A 20,416-nucleotide genomic window follows, 5' to 3' on the forward strand; every position below is an offset into this window, starting at 1 on the left:
TTAATTTCGTGTTAGAGGAGTTATGTATTTAGAAACGAAATTTGTCTGTTATCGATCTCAGGGGTCAGCGATTTTCTCGTTGGTTGTCGCCATTTGGCGCTTCGGTTTTGTGACTTCACGTTTTTTCCAGAAGACCGTCACTTACAGCAGCGCCTACTCGATGTACTGCAATAACACTAACACGCTAACAGCCTGTTAATACTCGATCTTGTTCAGAAGACATTGAAGACTATTTTGCTTAAAACGCCGCTGCTCGTCATTGTACAAGGACAAAGTCATGGCAATATATTAGAGTGTTTTGGCAACAACTCTTTGCGACTCTTTCATTTGGGGCTGTGAGTGAGAGAGCTGCGCGGAGATGTACATGAGGGAAGGGGGTGTGGGCTCAGCCCGTTTTTTTCAATGTTTGCATGTTTTGTTTCATTCATAATTCAACAATGTTAATGAGAATGCAGTGTGTAGATTAGTGGGGCACATATAAAACATATATATCAAATTTTGGGGTTGATTATCGCTTTAAAAACATCAAAAATGGCTTTTAAAACTGATTCTGAATAGTCATTAATGACAAATCCATGTGCTTTAAGCAAAATCGTCATAGTTTTATTTTTTATTTAACTGTAACACAATGAAGGTCACTAGAGTTGTACTCAAAACACATCATTATAGGAATATGTCAATGCCAAACTTGATTTTTTTTTGATTGAAGCCAAAATGGTTGTTCAGGAACTTTCAAATATCAGGCGCATTGTGCTTAAGTGCCCTCAAAGTTTCATAGGTACAAGGCAGCCTTTTTTCATAGTGGCAATTTTAATTAAACACGGTTCAATGAGGGCGGGCTGTCGGCTGAAAAACAGTAGAAGGATAAATGCAAAATCCAGCAAAGATGTCAAATGATGAAAAGCAGCCAAGGTTAACGTCTTATTTTTGGATGATAATTCTTTTCTCGCATTTATTTTAAACTAATCGCACAAAATATGTGCAGAATGTTTGCTTGCAGCGACATGAAACGAAAAAAAAAAACAGAGGTGCGTGGGGGAAAAAAATAACCTCGTAGTCTGGTTTGTGTGATTGTGTGTTGCACGTCTGAGCAAAGATCGAAGGTGAAAGCTAACAGCGGGAAAGATAGCAGGCCCAGTTGTCCCAAGGTTTCTCACTATTCTATAGAGAGGAAGGGAGGAGGAGAGAAAGAAGACAAAACAGGAGTAAGACTGATATCAGAAAGCACATGTTCTCACAGGAATGTGTTTTAAAAACATTCAATGTTTAACCTACAGCGACTATGATGCATGAACCGTACTCTATGTCGTGGTAAAATGTGAGAATAAAATGTATAATGGAATTAAGTGTATTTTTGAATGGGTTTGATTTGTTTAGTAAAAGTAAATGTCGGATGTCTGGCTGAATTTTTGGTTTTCTGATGTGTGTGCTAGCTGATATGTGCGCTAGCTGTGTAGCTGTTTGCTTAGTTTCTTTATTTAGTTACAAGCTGCTATGCCGGTCATAGTTAATTACGCCGCACTGTAACACGGTTTCAAAGAGATTTCTGTTAGAATTGTTCTCTATACCTTTAGCATGCTGCTCCACATTTGACGTTAGCTTATCAGTTAGCACGCCTTCTCCGGTTCATTTTGCCTACTTTGTCACATGATTAGCTACAACTCATCCTCCTAATGAAATATGATGATAGCACGAAAAAGACTTTACGGAAGTGTCACAGAGGAATCGTGACTTAGCGGATTGCCTTTGCAAAATGAAAGGACAGTGTTTTGGGTTTAAGTTTCTTTTCTTCGGGTATTTTTTATTTTTTTTTTACCAGTAAAGGGAAAACTGTTTAACTTTGCAAACGATCCTGACTGAAAAACAAATATCTGAAGAAACAAATCTATCAAAAGGAAAATAGGTAAAAGTGCTAGGTTAAGCCAGACAAGCTAGTCAGTTGCCGCTAGTTAACTTATTGGCTAGCTTGCCTTCTTCTGTTCTCTTCACGCTTGGTGTGTCATATGTAGTGACTCCTCCTGCTACTTAGAAGAGATTATATTACGATAAAAAGACTTATCAGTATTTTTTTTGCCAACATGGAGGGTAACAGAATTTGGCGGTTTGCCTTTGCACACTGAAAAAAACCTTGTTTTCATTTTAAGTCTCTTTACATGCAACTGTTTGTTTCTAGTAAATGGAGCTGTATTTACTTTGCTTACAGACCTGACAAAATGTCTGAAGAAATGAAACCAAGAATCCATAATAAAAAGAAGACAGGATAAAAGTTCGTTTTTAACCACGCTAGTTAGCCAGTTGCAGCTATTTCTTGATGCCGCGCAAGTTAGCTTAGCGACTAGCATTCTCCGATCGTTCCCAAGTAACAAGGAAAGCGGGGATGTTGTTACCATTTTGCCCAAATTTTAGAGCGGTAAAAGTTTTTCGCAATTTGAAGGCATTTCTAAAATAAACTCCTTTTCGATTCACGGAAATGCCGACCCTATGGGGAGAGTGATGGAAACGAAGCAACCCACACTCGCAGGCGCAATTTGTCGACTCCTTCCGATTACACATCAGTATGCTTGGTGACTTAGTGTCACATTCGCCCGTTGACAAACACACGCACGCTCACTACTGAAAGCCCCAGTCAGTCTGCACGGTCCCCGTGTGAGTGTGTGCGAGTGTGTCAGAGGTTCTGACTCTCGTTAGTTTGGCTGCTACGCCTATTGCCGTACACTTGGCAACGTCTCGTCAGCCCGACCCTTTCATAAGCCTCCAACCACCAAAGGGCCCTGGCATGGCGCCTCGAGCCGGCGTGTGTGTGTGTGTGCGTGCGTGCGTGACTCCGAGCGTGCACGTGTGTGTTTGTATTTAGTGGCAGGAGTCAAGCCAGACCTTTCTGATCTGTTTTGACACCCCAGAATTGCACAAGTGACAGGGCTACTCAAACAAGGCGGTGGCGGAAGACTCGCACGCGCACGTGCGCACACGCCGAGGGATGCAAAACGCTTTCAGTATGTCAATAAAAAGACTGAACAGTGCTTACAAAAAATATGTTCCGGGGAGCAAAAGGAGTTCTTTTGCTCCACGCCATCCAGATAGCATTTTCCCTTCCGCTCTATCTTATTATTCATCAACTATTCCTCTTGACTCATTCATGTCGGAGTGAGCGGGGAGAGAGGCGCGCATGCAGGCAAAGCATTGCGTGTCATCTGGGACGAGCGGCTGCACTGAATCACATTACGGGAAAAAAAAGAGAGAGAGAGAGAGAAAGAGAGAGAGAGAGTAGAGGGGGAAAAATGAGATGAAAGAGCAACAAATGAGAGATTTCCCTGCGAGGCGCATAAATCAGCAGACTATGAACAGCAGCTCAAAGCCCGACTCCCAGATTGCGGACCAGAGTCTTGCCACACACACACACACACACAAACTAATGTCGCTCCCCCCTCACACACACACACAAAAATGAAATCCCCGATCTCACAGAATCGACGGCTAGCCCCCCTGCAAGACGCATCACCTGCTGGTTGGAACTGCCTGGTCATTACACAAAGCAAAGAATCAATCACGAAACGGACTAGCAGGCCGGATTCAATGAACAGAAAAAGGCCATTTTGGAAAAAATGGCTTCCGTTGACAAAGGTGAGTAAGAAGGAAAAAAGTTTCTATTCCTCACCGCAGACTTTGTGGATGACACGCAGGGGGGGTGAGTTAACCCGTATGCCATGGATATATAAAGTCTACACACCCCTCCCGGAATGCCAGATGGAACCAAAACAAATCTTTTGAAAACTTTTTCCACATTAATATGAGCTGAAACTGAACTCCATTAATTCTTTTGAAAGTATTTTAGAGGGGGAAAAAAAAAAAAAGAAAAAATTCGGAGATATTGTGGTTGAACGCCCTTTTATACCTGGAGGCGTAGCAGGTGCAGCAATGACACAAAAAAACTTCGATTTTAACTCACAGGGGTCAAACTCAAGGCCCGGGGGCGAGATTTGGCCCGCCGCATCATTTTATGCGGCCCGTGAAATGCTGACTTGACTTCAAGTTTCTGTCTAATATAACAAACTTGCAAGTTGTCTTCAGCGTTTAAAAAAAACAAGTTTTTTACCAGCCTCTGATTTTGAAACTGGCTAAGTATATGACAAACACACGTAAAATGTATTTGATTCATAATCATCTGACAAAAATTATAACAACGATGTAGCCAGTGCTAAATTAGAGTTTGAAACTCCTGGACTAGCAATTACTTTTGGTATTGAAGTAGTCGCTCATTTTAGATCAAACAAATTCATTACTAAAGTAATTAATTAGTTGATTGATGAGCGCTAGCCGTTTTTAGATACTCTTTGAGACATACTTGAAAAATATTTTGGAAAAATACAAATTGATAAAAAAAGTAGATGGATATCTGGACTCTTAAAATAAATGCAAAAGCATGTGTCTGGGATTGAATAAAAAAAAAGACTATTGTGAGAGGAAAAAGGTCAAATAAAAATGTACACACACACACACACACACACACACACATATATATATATATATATATATATATATATATATATATATATATATATATATATATATATATATATATATATATATATAATTTTTTTTGACCCAACTAAAGGGGATTTATAGTAAAAAAAATGAGAAACGATGGTATTGAAGAACATCAGGGGAATTTGGAAAGAACGGATCACAGATGACTGGGTCGGATACACGTACATGAATTAGAAGCATAAGGTTACAGATATTTTTAGGCTGGCAAAGAGTCGATAATGCAATTTCATCTCCGGTGCCTGTGCCCAAGCTCGCTTTGGGAGTTCTGGTGCCATTCCGGTCCAACATGCCTGCGCCACACCCTTACGGACCAATCGCGTGAGGGACGCGTCGGATGAGATCCGCCTGGAAGTCCGACAACAAAGCCGGAGCCAGAGACGGAGCTGAGCGGCGGCGCTCGCTCGGCACGCTTTCTCTCGTGAGCCAAGGCGGTTGCGTCGCAATCCCAGTTTGACACATTTCAAGTTAATTATTAGTGCGCAATCCTCGTTTAAAGCCATGTTCTCTGGTGTAGGATTACGCCGCTCCTATGCCTTAACATGTGTTCCTCATTACAATTACAGCTTGAAAAACTTTGGAAGCTGGTGCGAAAATATCGCTCTAATTGCTCTTTTTTTTTCTTCTCTTGTGCAAACATTACCCAGAAATCTTTTCTTTCTTTCTCATGCACAAAAAAAAAAGATGTTGTCGAGTTAGATGGCGCAAGCATTCTCAGAACTGACCTGTAAAATAATACAGGATCATAAAAAAAAAAAAATGTTTTAAAGGGAAGCATGGGCATTACTAGGCTATTTTCTGGGGGCTCAAGCATCCCTAAATTTAATCCCAGCACTGCTAAAATTGAAGACATTTGACTACGGAAGAAAAGCCTTTTTGAACTGCTGGGGGAGAGTTTTAACATACAATACTTCTTTGAAATGTAATATTTAACAACAAAGCCACAGCAACTGTAAAAAAAAAAAATGTCTTGACATTTATACCCCAGGTCATGTTGCAACTAATGTGATCTCCAAAACCATACAATTCAATTGAATTTATTTTTGAAAAAACGTTTTAAGAGAAGTAAAAAAAAATACACACAAAACATACACAAAATATGTTGCTTTATAAGTGTACACACCCTTTTCATAATTGGGACGTTGCTGCATTTACACCTAAAAAAAAAATCACATTCAAACATGTTAAATGGGAGTCAGCAAAAAACTGCTACCATTTAAGTGTCTGTAGTTAACACCTAGAAATTTGTTCTAATCAGCTTTTCCTGTCTATTTTTGTGTCTTTTCGTGTAAACGAAATTGTGTAAACGAAATCCATAAAGATCCACCTCAGTTTCATTGAACCATAAAACATTTTCCAACATGTACATTTGAGATTTTCTTATAGTCAAAACTATGGAACAAACCATGAAATAATGTTTTTAATATATCCCCCTGAGAATCAGCTTATTTTTTTCTTTTTTTTCTATAACTTTTGATACAGTGTCCCGGTGTCCTCAGTAGAGGACAACCCAGCCTTTTCAATGATGTCACATGTGTTCAGGTGGGATGCAATTAACTATGCTGTCATAATTGACATAATAAACCCTGGTGGACATGAATGAATGGTCTCAGGAGGACATAGTATCTCAAAAAGGTGGCATTTTGACAGGGGTGTGTAGACTTTTTAAATCCGCTCTCCAAATGCATGCGTAAGGCATGGCGAGGCATTGGAATTGACCCTAGTGCAGTTTTTTTGTCCAATCCTTTGATCTTTACAATAAAGACATTTCACATCAAAGGGAAAAGATTGAAAGGAGCTGAAATTTCACCCAGATGATGACAACATGCCAAAGTTCAAAATGGAGCCACCTCTTATTTATCACACAACAGGTAGTGTTCCGTCCATTAGCTAAAATACTGCGAGAATGATAAAATGACCCCAAAAGGAAATGGTCAAAAACCGGGAAAAAGTCCAGCTTTATTTTCCACTTTCTGAGAGAAACACAGCCGAATCGTCCAATCTATTTAGCCTCAATTGATGAAGAATGACATTTTTTTTAAGCCTACCTAGTGATAATTGAGCGATAGAATTGTGCTTCTCCGCGGAAACGAAAGCACACCTTTCCTCCATGGGTTACAAGTGTGCCAACGGCAGGCAAAATCCACTCTGCTTAAGTGTCCTTGGGCAAGACGTCCCACCACATCCGCAAAGGTCATCCACCCGAAGGGGTGGGGGCAAATATGCAATATGATTATGACAGAATTCTACTTATAACCATCCACGCCACTTGCACCTCTCCCCCACCCCCAGTCACAGCGTAATACGACTGAATCGGGATGTGTGTGTTTGTGTGTGTCGACACATGACTGTGTGTGCTTAACCACATTGCTCCGTATCAACCTCCACCATCGTGAGTTGAGGGGTTGTGGTTCCTAGAGAAGCACTTTACTTAAATTAGACTCTCAACGGCTCGACGCGCAGGTGTCAGCCTCGGCTTGCGTGTGTGTGTGTGTGTGCGCGCGCGAGGAGACTAAACAAGACAGAGGATCGGCAGACAGCGAGCGCAACAAGGGAGCAAGCAGAGGGAGACGATTGGAGGGTGCGATGAAGAGAGAGAGATGAGAATAACCTAGTGTGACCTTATTTCTGCTCGGCTTTCCCCCCTCTTTTCATATGCCTTGATTTCGTCATATTTACACAGGAATAAAAAAAGATGATTGGGGAGAGTCGGCGAGATGAAATTAAAGATGAAGAATAAGGGGACGGAGAAAAAAATGAATGAATTTCAAATTAAAGGAAGGTAATAGTAGATTTGAATTTTGGGGGAGATTGTTTTGTCGATTTTTTTTTGTCTTGGCACATCTTGCAATTCTTGGAGTCAGCTTTATGATGTGGGTGACGCGTTACGATTCAAAATGGCTTTCGGTTCACAGCGGTACATTTTTAATTGTTAAAAACTTGAATTTTTGGGATCTCTCAATGTATTTCAGACTATTTGACGTTGAAGGAGTTTCTAAACAAGATGATGTGAAAGATTAACTGAAATAAGAGAAGGAAAAAAATGTCATTTAAAAGTGAATGACAGATTTCAGTTCTGTGTAGAATTTTAAAATACATACCTGCCACCAAATTATACAAATTATATTCATACTCCAGAAATGAATGTTTTCTTAGTCAGCTTCATGATGTGGGTGACACTTTATGATTCAAAATGGCTTTCAGTTCACAGCAGGAAAGTTTTAATTGTCAATATTTTTTAGACCTCTTAATGTATTTGAGACCATTTGAATTTGAAGGAGTTTCCAAACAATATGACATGAAAAATGAAATTGAAAGAATGGCAAAAATGTAACTCAACTCATTATCAGACGATTTCAGAAAAGGCCAACACAGAAATATGAAAAAATATGTATAAATAATAAGTGCCTGGGATTGAATTTTTGGACTCCCCTAAAACACGTATAAAAACCTTTTTGGGCGTGAATGAGTTAAAAGTGAATGGCTGTGCAGATTTTTAAAGTACACTCATCCAAATAATACAAGTTATATTCATACACCAAAAATTATTGCAGAGACAACAGCTTTGCATCTTAGTATTTTCTCAGTCAGTCTTATGATGTGGATGTTGACTTATGACCCGAAATCACTTTCTGTGTTTTACAAATAAGATGGAAAAGATGAACTGAAAAATAAGATGTCAAAAACAGTAAATTTGAATTCTGTGATGATTTTAAAAATATGCACTCCAGAATGTAAAGCCCATAGTAGTTTTTTTCCACTTTAGTATTTTTTCAATAAAATTTAGGATGTGGATGATGCTGAATGACCTTTCATGCGCATCCCCATTTGATTTCAAGGTGTTTCCAAATGTTTGACTGCTTCTGTATAACAAAATAAGGACAAAATGGAAATTCTTTTATAGCTAGTGAAATACGCATTTTGGTGATTGCATTCAGGCAAAAATATGCACATATTTAACTTTTAATGATACCCGAGCTCACAAAAGGACTAATGCGCTATCAAAGCCTAGCACAATCAACCACAAAATTAGGCACACTCGAACATGCAAACAACAAAAATAATAATGCTCAGTGATGACGAGCAGCAATTAATTCAACTATGCGATGCTGTGTTTTCTTTGAGGCACTGCGACCAAATTGTGTTTTTTTTTTTAACTTTTTCACACTCCAGAAAAAAAGCAAACTTCCTTCCAAAGTTCCTTTACGCTTCTTTAACAGCTAACCGATGAATCAAGTTATTATCTTACAGATAAGGAAGCATCAGGAAAAACACAAATTATTGGAGAAAAATAACACATCAGTGCTTTTTTTAATACCTCTATTTCAACAGTACATTTTTTGTCATATATGCTAATTATGTAACGACTTTATACATCCGTCCCATTGCATGCTGTGATAATGGCCTCCATTACGCCACAACTTTCCTTCCTCACTAAGAGTGCCTATTAAACAGATTTAAGAGAACATTTCATATACAGCATGTAGGCGTCACAAAATTTCAGTTTGAAGAACAGTCTACACTTCCCTATTTTCCTTTGCACGGATCAGCAAAACAGATTTGCTTCTTGCCAAATACTTTCAAGCTTGCCACACAATACGTATAATTCAGTCTAATACAGTTGTATTATTTTCACATCTTCACACACACATATAAATGTAAAAATATAAAATATTTTAATCAAGTACAGATCTTTCTTTGGCACTCACACATACCATGTGTACATATAGGCCAAATCAGACTCCATATATCAAGCACGCACACATGCAAAAACACAGATCAAAACAACTGAGGAAGACAGTGGGCGGTTATTAAAGAGACAAGAAGAAGAAATGGAGACACTTTAGCGGCAATCAAAGACGCGCGAAAGAAAAGGCGGCGGGAAAAAGCGCGAGAAAGGTTGTGAGCCGCACGCAGAAGAGGAGAGTTTCGCTTTTAATCAGGCCCGATCCAAAATTTAGACAGGCACAGGGAGAAGCACAAGGAGTCCCGGTGGGATTAGGACCTCGGCTCAGTGTGTGTGCCGTCGTGTGTGTGTATATGTGTGTGTGTCCCGCGAGACTGATTAGCCATGAATGACTGATGACGGATCTTTGTTGTTGTTGATCTTTTTTTTTTTTGCCTAGCTCTCTCTAGTTGTTCTTTCCCTCACTATTCGCAGGCAGTGTGAGAGCAGACACACACACACACACACACACACACACACACATGCACACAGCGCCATGTATATTCAACAAAGGCTCCTGAATATACTTAATGCTTTCATGTGTGTCACTGTGTAACGATCCATGCTGTTCCACACAGCTGCTTCTCTCTATTTCAGACTCCCCAACGCCGATGCACACACACACACACGCGCGCGCGCGCACACCCTCGCATTACCTATTTAATATCTACCTGTCTGTCACACCAATCTGTTCCGTCTGCACGACAGTACAACTATGAAGAAACTTCGGGGAGGCTTTTTAATCCTCACCTCCGGATGAACCTCCAGGCCCCCCCCCCTCCAATCCATCTGAGGCCCTGACAGCAAAACAAACTGGACATAGACCCGCCTGAATGGAAGCCATTATAATATGAATGGGGCAAACAGCTGAAATGAATGAAGGAGAGAGGCGGAACACAAGAAAGGCATCAAACGAGTCCACTCGAGTGTCCGTGAGTCAGGGCCCGAATGTGACCCCGGCTAGTCTCAGGTGTCGGCCCGCCGAGATAAGGGGATCTCTTTGTGGTGCGGTGTGTGTGTACTTTTCGAGACGGGGCGAGGAGTGTGTGACATCACAGCAGAGCCCGCGCTCCCCCGCGCAAAGTAATGTCGTCTCTCGGTCACGTAGCATAAGCGGGGGGATTGCCTTGACCCCCGCGACAAAGACAAGAGCCCATAAAATAGCTCGGCCAGCAAACACACACGCGCGCACGCAGTACACGCGAAAACGCACATGCCCACCAGCATAAATCTCGTTACTCATTGTTGCACTTTCATATCGGAAAGTGCGGCACATTTGAAGCTAAAAAAAACTTGGTATTACATATTGTGTGTTGATGAAAAAAACAAACTTTCCAAGGAAGCAAATAAACAACTAGCAATCTCATACATATATATATATATATATATATACATATATATATATATATATATATATATATATATATATATATATATATATATATATATATATATATATATATACATATATATATATATATATATATATATATATATATATATATATATATATATATATATATATATATATATATATATATATATATATATATATATATATATATATATATATATGTGGCTTTTTTCCATTCATTCAGATGTTTAAAAAAAATGTCTTCAACTCTTCCTAAAGTCATTTGATGTTGCTCTCCTACAACCATCCGACCGAGAACAACGAGGCCATGTGGAAGAGGAGAGGAAGTGGTTTGAAATCGAGACGGGGTTAGATCGAGAGAGATGAGGCAGATGCAGGAGGTGTGTGTGTGTGGGGGGGGGGCAATTGATAAGCAAAGAGTGACAGCGGAACGTAGCGTGGGGAGGAGGTAAAGGAGGAAGAGGACGGAACCATGAGGACCACTTGAAACGGAGAGGAGCAAACGCAGAGCAAAGGGGAAGTGAAAGAGGGAAGCGGAGGGAGAGGAAGAGGAGGAGGAGGAGGAAGGGCGAGCATGTGGTGGAAGAGGAACAGGGCGGAGGAGAGGTCTGGTCTGAGCGAAAAGTGGGGAAAGGGGGGGGGCAGGCAGAAGAAGCACATGGACAGAGCGAGTCTGGCACTTTCCATTTACATGCCAAGTCATCAGATGGCGGCGTGCGTTCACAGCCCCGAGATGTTGAAAGCGAGCGGGACCGGCTCCCTTCATATCAGCAGCGCAGACAATAAGCAGCTGTTCGCATGTTGGATGAGAGTTGGAGGCCGGACAAAAGTCTTTCTGTCCTCCAAGCAAACGTGCCTGGGAACCAACACGCTCTTCACTCAAGGCTTGCACATCAAAAAGGCTTCGGTTCGACGTAGAATTAGATTTCGGTGGGATTTCATTCATGTCAGCCTCTGGAGGCTGACACTTCTGCTGGTGGCGTTATTAGCCAGGTCATCTTGATTTGACGCAGATAAGTGGCACATGACGCGTCCTGATTTATCTTTCGGAACAGCTATATTTTTTATGCTTTGTGTAAATTATTTTTGAACATCTGTTCATCCCACGTCATTGGTGACCGACCCGCCCGCTATAGGTTCAAGGAATCGGTAATTGAGATGGAAGCCCATACTTGGAATAGCCGTTACATATTACAAGAATTAAAAAGAAAAAAACGCCGTTCATTTCATGACATTGAAAGGAAAATTATATATTGGAAAGTGTAAGTCTTTCCGCGAAATGACCTGCTATTGTTTCTGGGGAAAAAAAATGTGTGTATCCAAAGTGCCATCGGCACTACAATAAACAATACAGCAGCGGCAGTATACATATATTACATATATATATATATATATATATATATATATATATATATATATATATATATATATATATATATATATATATATATATATATATATATATATATATATATATATATATATATATATATATATATTTTTTTTTTTTTTATCAGAAAATGTCATACTTTTTCAAAAACAGGTCAGTCCACATGTGTGGTTTTTTATTGCTATTGTTTGTTGCTATTGTTTATTGCTAATGTTTTTATTGGGTTTTATTGATCCAAACTGTGGAAAATTGCTTGCTTTTGTTCCTTGATGCAATGATAATGGTTGAAAAACTTTTGTTCACGTGAGTGTGTGTGTGTGTGTGTATACATATACTCAACACACACACACACACACACACATATATATATATATATATATATATATATATGCACTTTAAACGCGCATAGGTGCATCTCAAATTTTCCCTTTAATATCTAAAAACAGCATTCTGTTACACTACACTATCAATTTGAATTTGACAAATTGATGAAAATGTGAGAAACTAATGCAAACGTGCCAAACGGGATGAAAAATTGAAAACATTTATGAAAACTGTTCCATATAGCGAGTGACTACGTGGAGACAGAGAGCGCACAAAAAGATAAGGCCACAAAGTTTTTTTGTTGTCGTTGAAATTGGTTAAGAAGCTTCCGCGTAATCCGGCTTACTCGCAAACAAATACGTACAGTATGTTTGAAGAGAAGTGAGTTGACAGTTTGCCGCATCCAATGGCAGCTCAGCTGGCTGCAGCCTCCACCAGCTGTCTCCTCCCCGCGGGGGGTCGTCTTGCGCGCCGCACCCGGGAAGTGCCCCCCGTGCCCTGGGCGCAGTCCAAACCGGCCCGCTCTGTCTGAGACGCTCATCCCTTGCTGACTCATCTCACATTTACACACACACACCTCTCTCGCTTTCACTTCCTGTCACTCTCGAGAGGCGGCGGAGACGCCAGCCCCGAGGATGGCGGCCAGTGGGCGCCGTCGGGCGATTGTAATCCGACCGGATTACCATCCAGGTGGAAATATTCAGCCTCCTCGCTCCCAGTGCCGTCCCTCCTTCTTTGGGATTCTCATTCATTTTTTTCCAGCCTTTCCGTCTCCTTTGTGCTTAAACCAGTACCCGACCACGTATGCGCTTTAGCTGACTCATGGCTACAAACAAAACACGCGGATTGTCCTCTACTCCCAAAACATGTGAGTAAGCACAAAAAGAAAGCAAATTCTTATCTCCAGAACATTTTGCTAAATTGTTTTCGATGATATCCTCCTGAGACCCGGCCTATTCATTTGCGTCCTCCGCTATGTCCATTTTGTCTCAGCAAGGCAGCAAAAAATTGAACTGCATCCCACCCAAACACATCATTAGAAAAAGCAGGATGTCCTCTCCTGAGGACACTAGGACTTAGTAGGTTTAATGAGTCAAAAATATGAACTAAAAATAAATGTCCACCACAGCGGACACAAATGAATAGGCTGGGTCTCTGGAGGGTTTCTTTATGTATAGGGACAACGCAAGGTATCATTAATTCTGTAGACTCTTTGTTGTGAAAGGCGGGAAAGGCAATTTCCTCGCTAACAAAAATGATTTTATTCAATTGGCCAACTTCAAATTTTGCCATTAAATCTTACAGACACACGGAACCGTCAATGTGGAATAAACATTTTTGACTGGTAAACTCATTTGAATGAATGTGCAAGTGCGCACAAATCTACTTGCAAATATGTCTGACTGTGCTTGAAGGTTAATTTGGAAAAAAAAAAGCATTTTTTTCTATAACATCACCATATTGACTGTTTATTTTACTGTTTTTATTGCATGCGTTCATCAAGTTTGGACATGAATACAATCACTCACTGCAACTGGGGACAATAGATGTCAAAGATCCTTTTCAACTAGGCTGCCAATGAATGAGTTATACAAATCAGCACTGTTTATTAGTAATTTTAATGAATTAATTCTGATGAGAATTTGGTATTTTTTTTACCATAATGCCACAGGGTTTGCACAAGTCACTTCTCTGTGGGATGGTAGGAAAAATGTCAAATGGAAATTTGAACTGCAGACGTACTTGCAGACATTTGCAAATATGTTTGAATGTATTTGCAAGTATGCTCACATGAGTTTTCCAGTCAAAAAGGTTTACCTCACATTGGGAGGTCCAACAGTCCCATAAAATCGGCTTCACGCAACTTTTTTTTTTAGGGGTGCGTCTCATTTGTGCTGCTGCGATGATCAAAGCAGAGAAAATTTGGAGCGAACATTAGGATCAAGACCAACGGACACTTCCATTGGCCGTGAAAGAACGGTGAATTGAAGTGTGTCTCAAACATGACCGAGCAGGAGGAGGAGGGAAGGTGTGTGTAGAAGGGAAGGGGGGAGGGCAATAGAAGGAAGAATGAGAGAGGGTTTAAAAAAAAAAAAAAAACGAGAGAGGTGATGGAGAGGTTATCTGCTGCTACAGAAACATTGCGATTATGGTTTATTACTTTTTCAAAGCGCGCGCGCGGCTTCGGATGTGTGTCTGTGTGTGCAGCTGCAACAAAAAGCTTTCCTTTGTATATGTGTGTGTGTGTGTTTCATAGTAGGTCACACACGCACACTCTCCCACACATCCACGGTCATGTAAACAAAACTGCTGTCTGGGAAGTAACACACCTGTTCAATGACAAGCTGTGCCACGCCCTCTATAATACTGCACACCTGTGCTACTCCAGGCTACACACACACACACACACACACACACACTTGCACAGCCACTGCCCAGGGCGAACCACACAAAAAAGGAAAGAAAGAAACTACAAGAACACCACATGGGGGAAAATGGGGGGGCAGCAGGGCAGACGGAGACAAAAGCTTTCTTCCCATAGTTCCTATCAATAATCAGAATGCCTGTGTAATATCATTATGGGGTTTTATCAAATTGGGGGGGGGGGCTTGGGACGCCAGTATGCGACCATCATTCCATCACCTTTTGGAGCGTGTCGATATTCAAGCAGACATCATGCTGATCTAAATAAGAGGCTTCAGAAAAATTGATGGATTGCATGCTTTTGCGGGAGCGCGATCCATTTTTTTTTCCCGATACAGTCGATTATATGTTTTTAAGAAAAAAAAGGGGAAGATGGGAAGGAATTGTGGGTATTCTTTTCACACACTGCCCTTCCTCCTCCTGTCCCAGTACGGCCAACTCCAAATCATATCTACCCCCTTAGCTAAGGCCTGGAGCCAGGCATAGCTTGCTAAATCTCCAAGGGGGGGCAGGCACAAAAGGTATAACACCCCCCCCCTCAAAAAAAAAAAACCCTCACCTATGAGGTAGCAACCCCCATCGTCAAAACAGCAATCCTCCATGCCCGTCATGTCAGTCAAAAGCCCATCAGAGACGTGAATGGAGGGTCTGGATATCTGCGAGCTCAATACAGTGTCATGCACCTTGAGACCCAGCGAGAGGCCCCCTTGAATATATTTCAATAGCATTATCAGCCAGCATTACTATGCTGTCTCCCCCCTCCAACATTACAGAATCAGCTTTAAATTGGACCATAATGCAAGGGAGGGAGCGGCGCTATCAGTCTTTGTGCACAATAATCTGGTTAAGGCGTTATGCAGGTTAGAAGTCTGTTACTTTAAACAAGCCTCATTTTACATGTAGAAACTCTTTGTTGGGATTTTTTTTTTTTTTGGTGGGGGGGGGGGGGTAGTTCCATATAAATTTGGAGAAATACGCTCCACTTGAAGAATACGTTTCATAATATGCCGCAGTTTAAAAAGAAAACTCTACAATGAATAATTATCAAACAAAATCTACAATTATGTATTTATGTCATGAGGCAGGCTTGACTGACATAAGTAATACATAATTTAGAAAATATATTTAAGCCACTGTACAAAATTCAAAAGACATGTTTACAAACTGAAGGTAGATTTTATATATATATATATATATATATATATATATATATATATATATATATATATATATATATATATATATATATATATATATATATATATATATATATATATATTAAAAAATACTTTGAAGGAGCATTATTTTTGTAACAATGTATCAAATAAGAGAAATGTGTGTGTGTGTGTGTGTGTGTGTGTCCACACACTCAAAGTACAGAACATGTAGCATATGTAAATGTGAATGATGTTAGAGAATAACATAAACCATACACAGTACTTTATATAAAAAAGCAGATAGATAGATAGATAGATAGATAGATAGATAGATAGATAGATAGATAGATAGATAGATAGATAGATAGATAGATAGATAGATAGATAGATAGATAGATAGATAGATAGATGTAAATCAGATCAGAGCTAAGCGTGTCCCATACAGGACTGAGTGTCTTGGTCCATTTTCAAGAATCCGCTGAATTTGCAAACTTAATTAATGAGCTCTCTCATCGGACACGTTCACGTGCATCTGGTTAATCGCACAATTTAAACACTGGTATGATTTTCAGTGGGGTTTTTTTTTTTTTTTCCCCTCTAGCACCCCTACACGGGGACATGAGCACACACAGGACGTACCTTCCCATCCCCCCACCCACCCCCCATTGAGACAGGATACCAAAGCTACTTGTTAAATCTAATGCATGCACTGTCAACCCATTCGCACCCCGTCACGTCGCCGCTCAAAATAGAAACCGGATTTTCTGGTGTTGCCCGCACCCCGAGTTCCAAACGCATTGTCCCCACCAGAACCGAATCCAAACCTTCACAGGGGCTCTGAGACGACCACGGTTAATAGCCTTAATTTATTGTTTAATGGGAGGTGTAAGCAGTGGAATTACCCAATCTTAATTAATTACATAGAATGACAATGATGAGCACGTTACTAATTGATGAATCATATAAATGTATGACAAGATTATGCCGGTGGAAACCCATTTTTAATCCACACGTGAGAACCCGACTCGAACCGACTCGTAAAGTTTGATTTGTTTTTCAATGCACTGACACGCCGAGCCGAACTGACCTGAGTGCGGAGCCATGGAGAGATGGGATGAGTAGTACTTCCCCGCCTGGAAGTGAGCCGGGTGCTGCACGGCGCCGTGGCCGCCCGGCGCCATCCGAGACGCGGCGCTGTGCACCAGCGCGCTCCGCTCCGTCAGGAGGTGGTGCGGAGGAGCGAAATCACGGCTTTCCATCCGGCCCAGAAGCGATAAATCCCAAATCCGAGGTAAAATCCGGAGGCACCGAAGGTTCTCAGGCACCCAGATGCAAATAATCCCCTTTATGAACTTGGGGATCCGCTCGCATTGAGCGGAGTTTTGGCTTGGCGGGGTGGAAAGTCAGTCCCCGTCATCTCCTACAAAGGAGAAGGCAGGAGACACGTCAAAGCTCTGACAATAATGAGTCAAGCTGGGATGGAGCCATGCAGAATAGACTCGACTGACATGCAGTTCGCTACTCGTGTTCGCGAGATAACACAATAGAAAAAGATCTCGCTTTTTGAAAAAAAAAAAAAAAAGAGAAGAAAATTAGAATCATCACAAAGGTAAACTGACTTCACATGAACAATTTGGCCCCAGCATGGAAAAAGTCTATTTTGGCCCCGCACACTCTCAAGTAAATACCCCCTCCGCGCCCCAATTGTTCAAAAAAAGGCAAAACAATCTAAGCCAGAAAGCAAATATAGCGAAAATTGCTCCAAAATTATAACCTGCAAACTGCCCCCCCCCACACCGTGCCCAGCCGTCAATTTGTCACCCTAAAACCTTAGATGACTGAAATAGGGATTCATATATATATATATATATATATATATATATATATATATATATTATATATATATATATATATATATATATATATATATATATATATATCTTGTTCCTCGCCACATCAATGAAAGCACATTTCCATCAACTTGCGGAAAATGCCATGTGTGTGCAAGCGTGCACACACGCAGCAAGCAAGCAGTGTAATCACAAATCAAATCACCTTTATGCCTCGGTGCGATGGGGAGCGCGGCCATAAACAGTGAAATAGTAGGAAATCATCGACTTTATATGTATGCCTTATAGCCCGGGTCATTTACTTAAATAGGGCTCCCTGTGACGCTCTGATGGGGAGTCATCTATTGGGCCTTTCGGTGTCCATCTAGAACCTCCCATGGAAAAGAAAAACAAAGAAAACAAATCTTTTTCAACGCTGGAGCAAATGTTTTAATGATAAAGGAATATAATAAGCATAGAACTTTTAGGTCGAGATGGGACTTTCAAAGTTGCGTAAATGTATGTCAATACTGTAAAGCGCATGTGTGAAAAGTCAAGCCGTCTTGAGTTGTGGATATTCATTCAAAAGCACGTTTTAATTTACTGCTTTTGCACGTGAAATTTTAGAGGATTAAAAAAACGAAGATCCGCTGCAGAAAACGACAGGAGAGCGAAATGAAGTCTTCCTTGTTTCTACGTGGGTTCGACACAATGGTCTTTCTCCACGGGACAGCGATCATAAACAACTCTGCTCTGACATCACTCTATACATTTTGCAGTTTTTTTTTTCTTCCTCTCCAGCCGTAAACACACGTCGCGGTGTTTACGTCGCACGTAAACAGAGAGCCACTCGGACTGCATTTGAACAAGGTCTCGCGTTATTGCACAACGACGTGAGTGGATCTAGTCGAAAAAGAGTCAAAGAAAATGACCATTTGGATCCAATGGAGTGTGTGTGAGCGTGTGTGTGTGCGCCGGGGAGACGAAACAGGGCTACGGACTCTATACACACACGCCTTCTCGTCACTCTCACACACACCGACGCTCTTATTGTCAGATGAAATAATAAAAAAAAGTTTGCGTGCGACAAGATCAGTAAAACACACCAAAAAAATCTGCATCTGGTACCGTGCACGAAAGAGCTTTGGCAAAAGCGCAACAATCAGGTGAACTTTTGGACAAAACGCTAGAAAATGCATTAAATTGCCGAGTGGCCCCGGTTAAAATGTAAACCAAGTACTTCAAACAATTCGGCAATAAAGTCAAGTCACAATGCGTAACCGCGACACTAAATCCACGACGCTCGTAGGGGGGGGGGGGTAAATCTGCGACACGAGCCCAGCCGAGGTGAAGGAAGCCCGGCGTCAGCACAGCCTTCGCGACGGTGGAGGATGAGAAGGAGTCATGCAATTTGGGACTTTTTTTTTTTTTTGCCAAAACACACTTAACAATAAAGTAAAAATGTCTACAAAACGGTCAGTCTTTTTTTATGAATTGTTTGAATGAATTACAGAAACTGGAAACAGTCAAAAAGTGACGTCAAATCTGCAATATTGTACATTCCGTTTTTGCTATAAACACTGAAACAGCATTGTGACGCTCAAAGTTTCATTGACAACTAAATATTGGGTTTAATATTTTTTATACATCCTGGTCTGATAATAAATCCACTGCATTTAAACGCTCTAAACACGCAAGGCAGGAAAGTCACATTTTAGTGATGATTAAAAAAACACACACACATTTCCTACTTACTGGTAAGTTATATATGTATATCCCTTGTATGGCGAGTGGATGGCTGTAGGGAAGAAAAAAGTATCAAAGACGAAACCCCCCAAAATGATGCAAAGTGAAAATCCCCGAGTCGCCGAGATGAAACATGTGGGATTGATTACATCCTATGCTGCTGCTGCTGCTGCTGCTGCTGCTGCCGCTGCACACTGTGCTGTGCACTCACTGGAGGTATGGCACAGACGCGCCGGAGAAGTTCGGGCTTGTAGTGAATCGAGACTCGTTCATGCAGCCGGGGACTCAGACACGCCGGGAGGAGGAGGAGGGGGGGGGAGGGGGAGGAGGGACGGTGGCGGCGGCGGCGGTGGTGGGGGGGAGTCTGTGTGCGGGGAGGGTGAACGCGCGCCTACTGGTTTGAGGACGACAATGTGAAAGCGTGCCCGTGAGGCACCCCCAGCCCCTCCTCACCCCCTCTTCCTCCTCCATCCGCCCTTACCCCACCCTGGGTTTCGCTGCACACACACATACAAGCACCCCACCCCCACCCCCACAGTCGTCGGTAAACAGGCGTCACCATTGGCTGGCTGTCTTAACCAATCAGGATGTCGCTAAAGTCGAGGAGGGAAATGGCTCGCTGTTTGATTTTAATTCCTCCTGTGAGCGCCGCGTGGACGCGAGGCCTGCTCAATTTTAGACTACTTTCACGTCATCTGCTCAAATATTGATTGGGTTTTGGCTAATTCTCGTTTTTTTTTGTACATTTTCTGCATAATGTACAGCGGGTGTCAACATAGGGCCCGGGGGCCACATCTGGGCTGCCACATCATTTTTGTGGCCCACCAACCAAATAAATTTGCTTGCTTAATGTTTTATTTTTTTTTAAATCATTTGTTTTGTCAGAACACCTGTGAGGAAATT

The 20,416-nt window shown here is 41.3% G+C and overlaps 1 protein-coding gene across 1 annotated transcript in view; it reads right to left on the reverse strand.

Moving 5' to 3' along the window:
* The window catches only part of bahcc1b (BAH domain and coiled-coil containing 1b), a 63,764-nt gene extending 44,015 nt beyond the window's left edge, over positions 1-19,749 (reverse strand). Inside the window, exons 1-2 of the mRNA XM_088438883.1 lie at positions 19,523-19,749; positions 17,026-17,358 (exon numbers count right to left, since the gene is read on the reverse strand). Coding sequence (XP_088295009.1) covers positions 17,026-17,197 — 172 coding nt within the window. The 5' untranslated portion in view covers positions 17,198-17,358; positions 19,523-19,749. The remainder of the gene's footprint in view (positions 1-17,025; positions 17,359-19,522) is intronic.
* Positions 19,750-20,416: the final 667 nt, after the last annotated feature.

This window comes from Hippichthys cyanospilos, chromosome 17 (genome assembly GCF_059441005.1).
Source record: "Hippichthys cyanospilos isolate Australia breed blue-spotted pipefish chromosome 17, RoL_Hcya_1.0, whole genome shotgun sequence".
Lineage (NCBI taxonomy): Eukaryota > Metazoa > Chordata > Actinopteri > Syngnathiformes > Syngnathidae > Hippichthys > Hippichthys cyanospilos.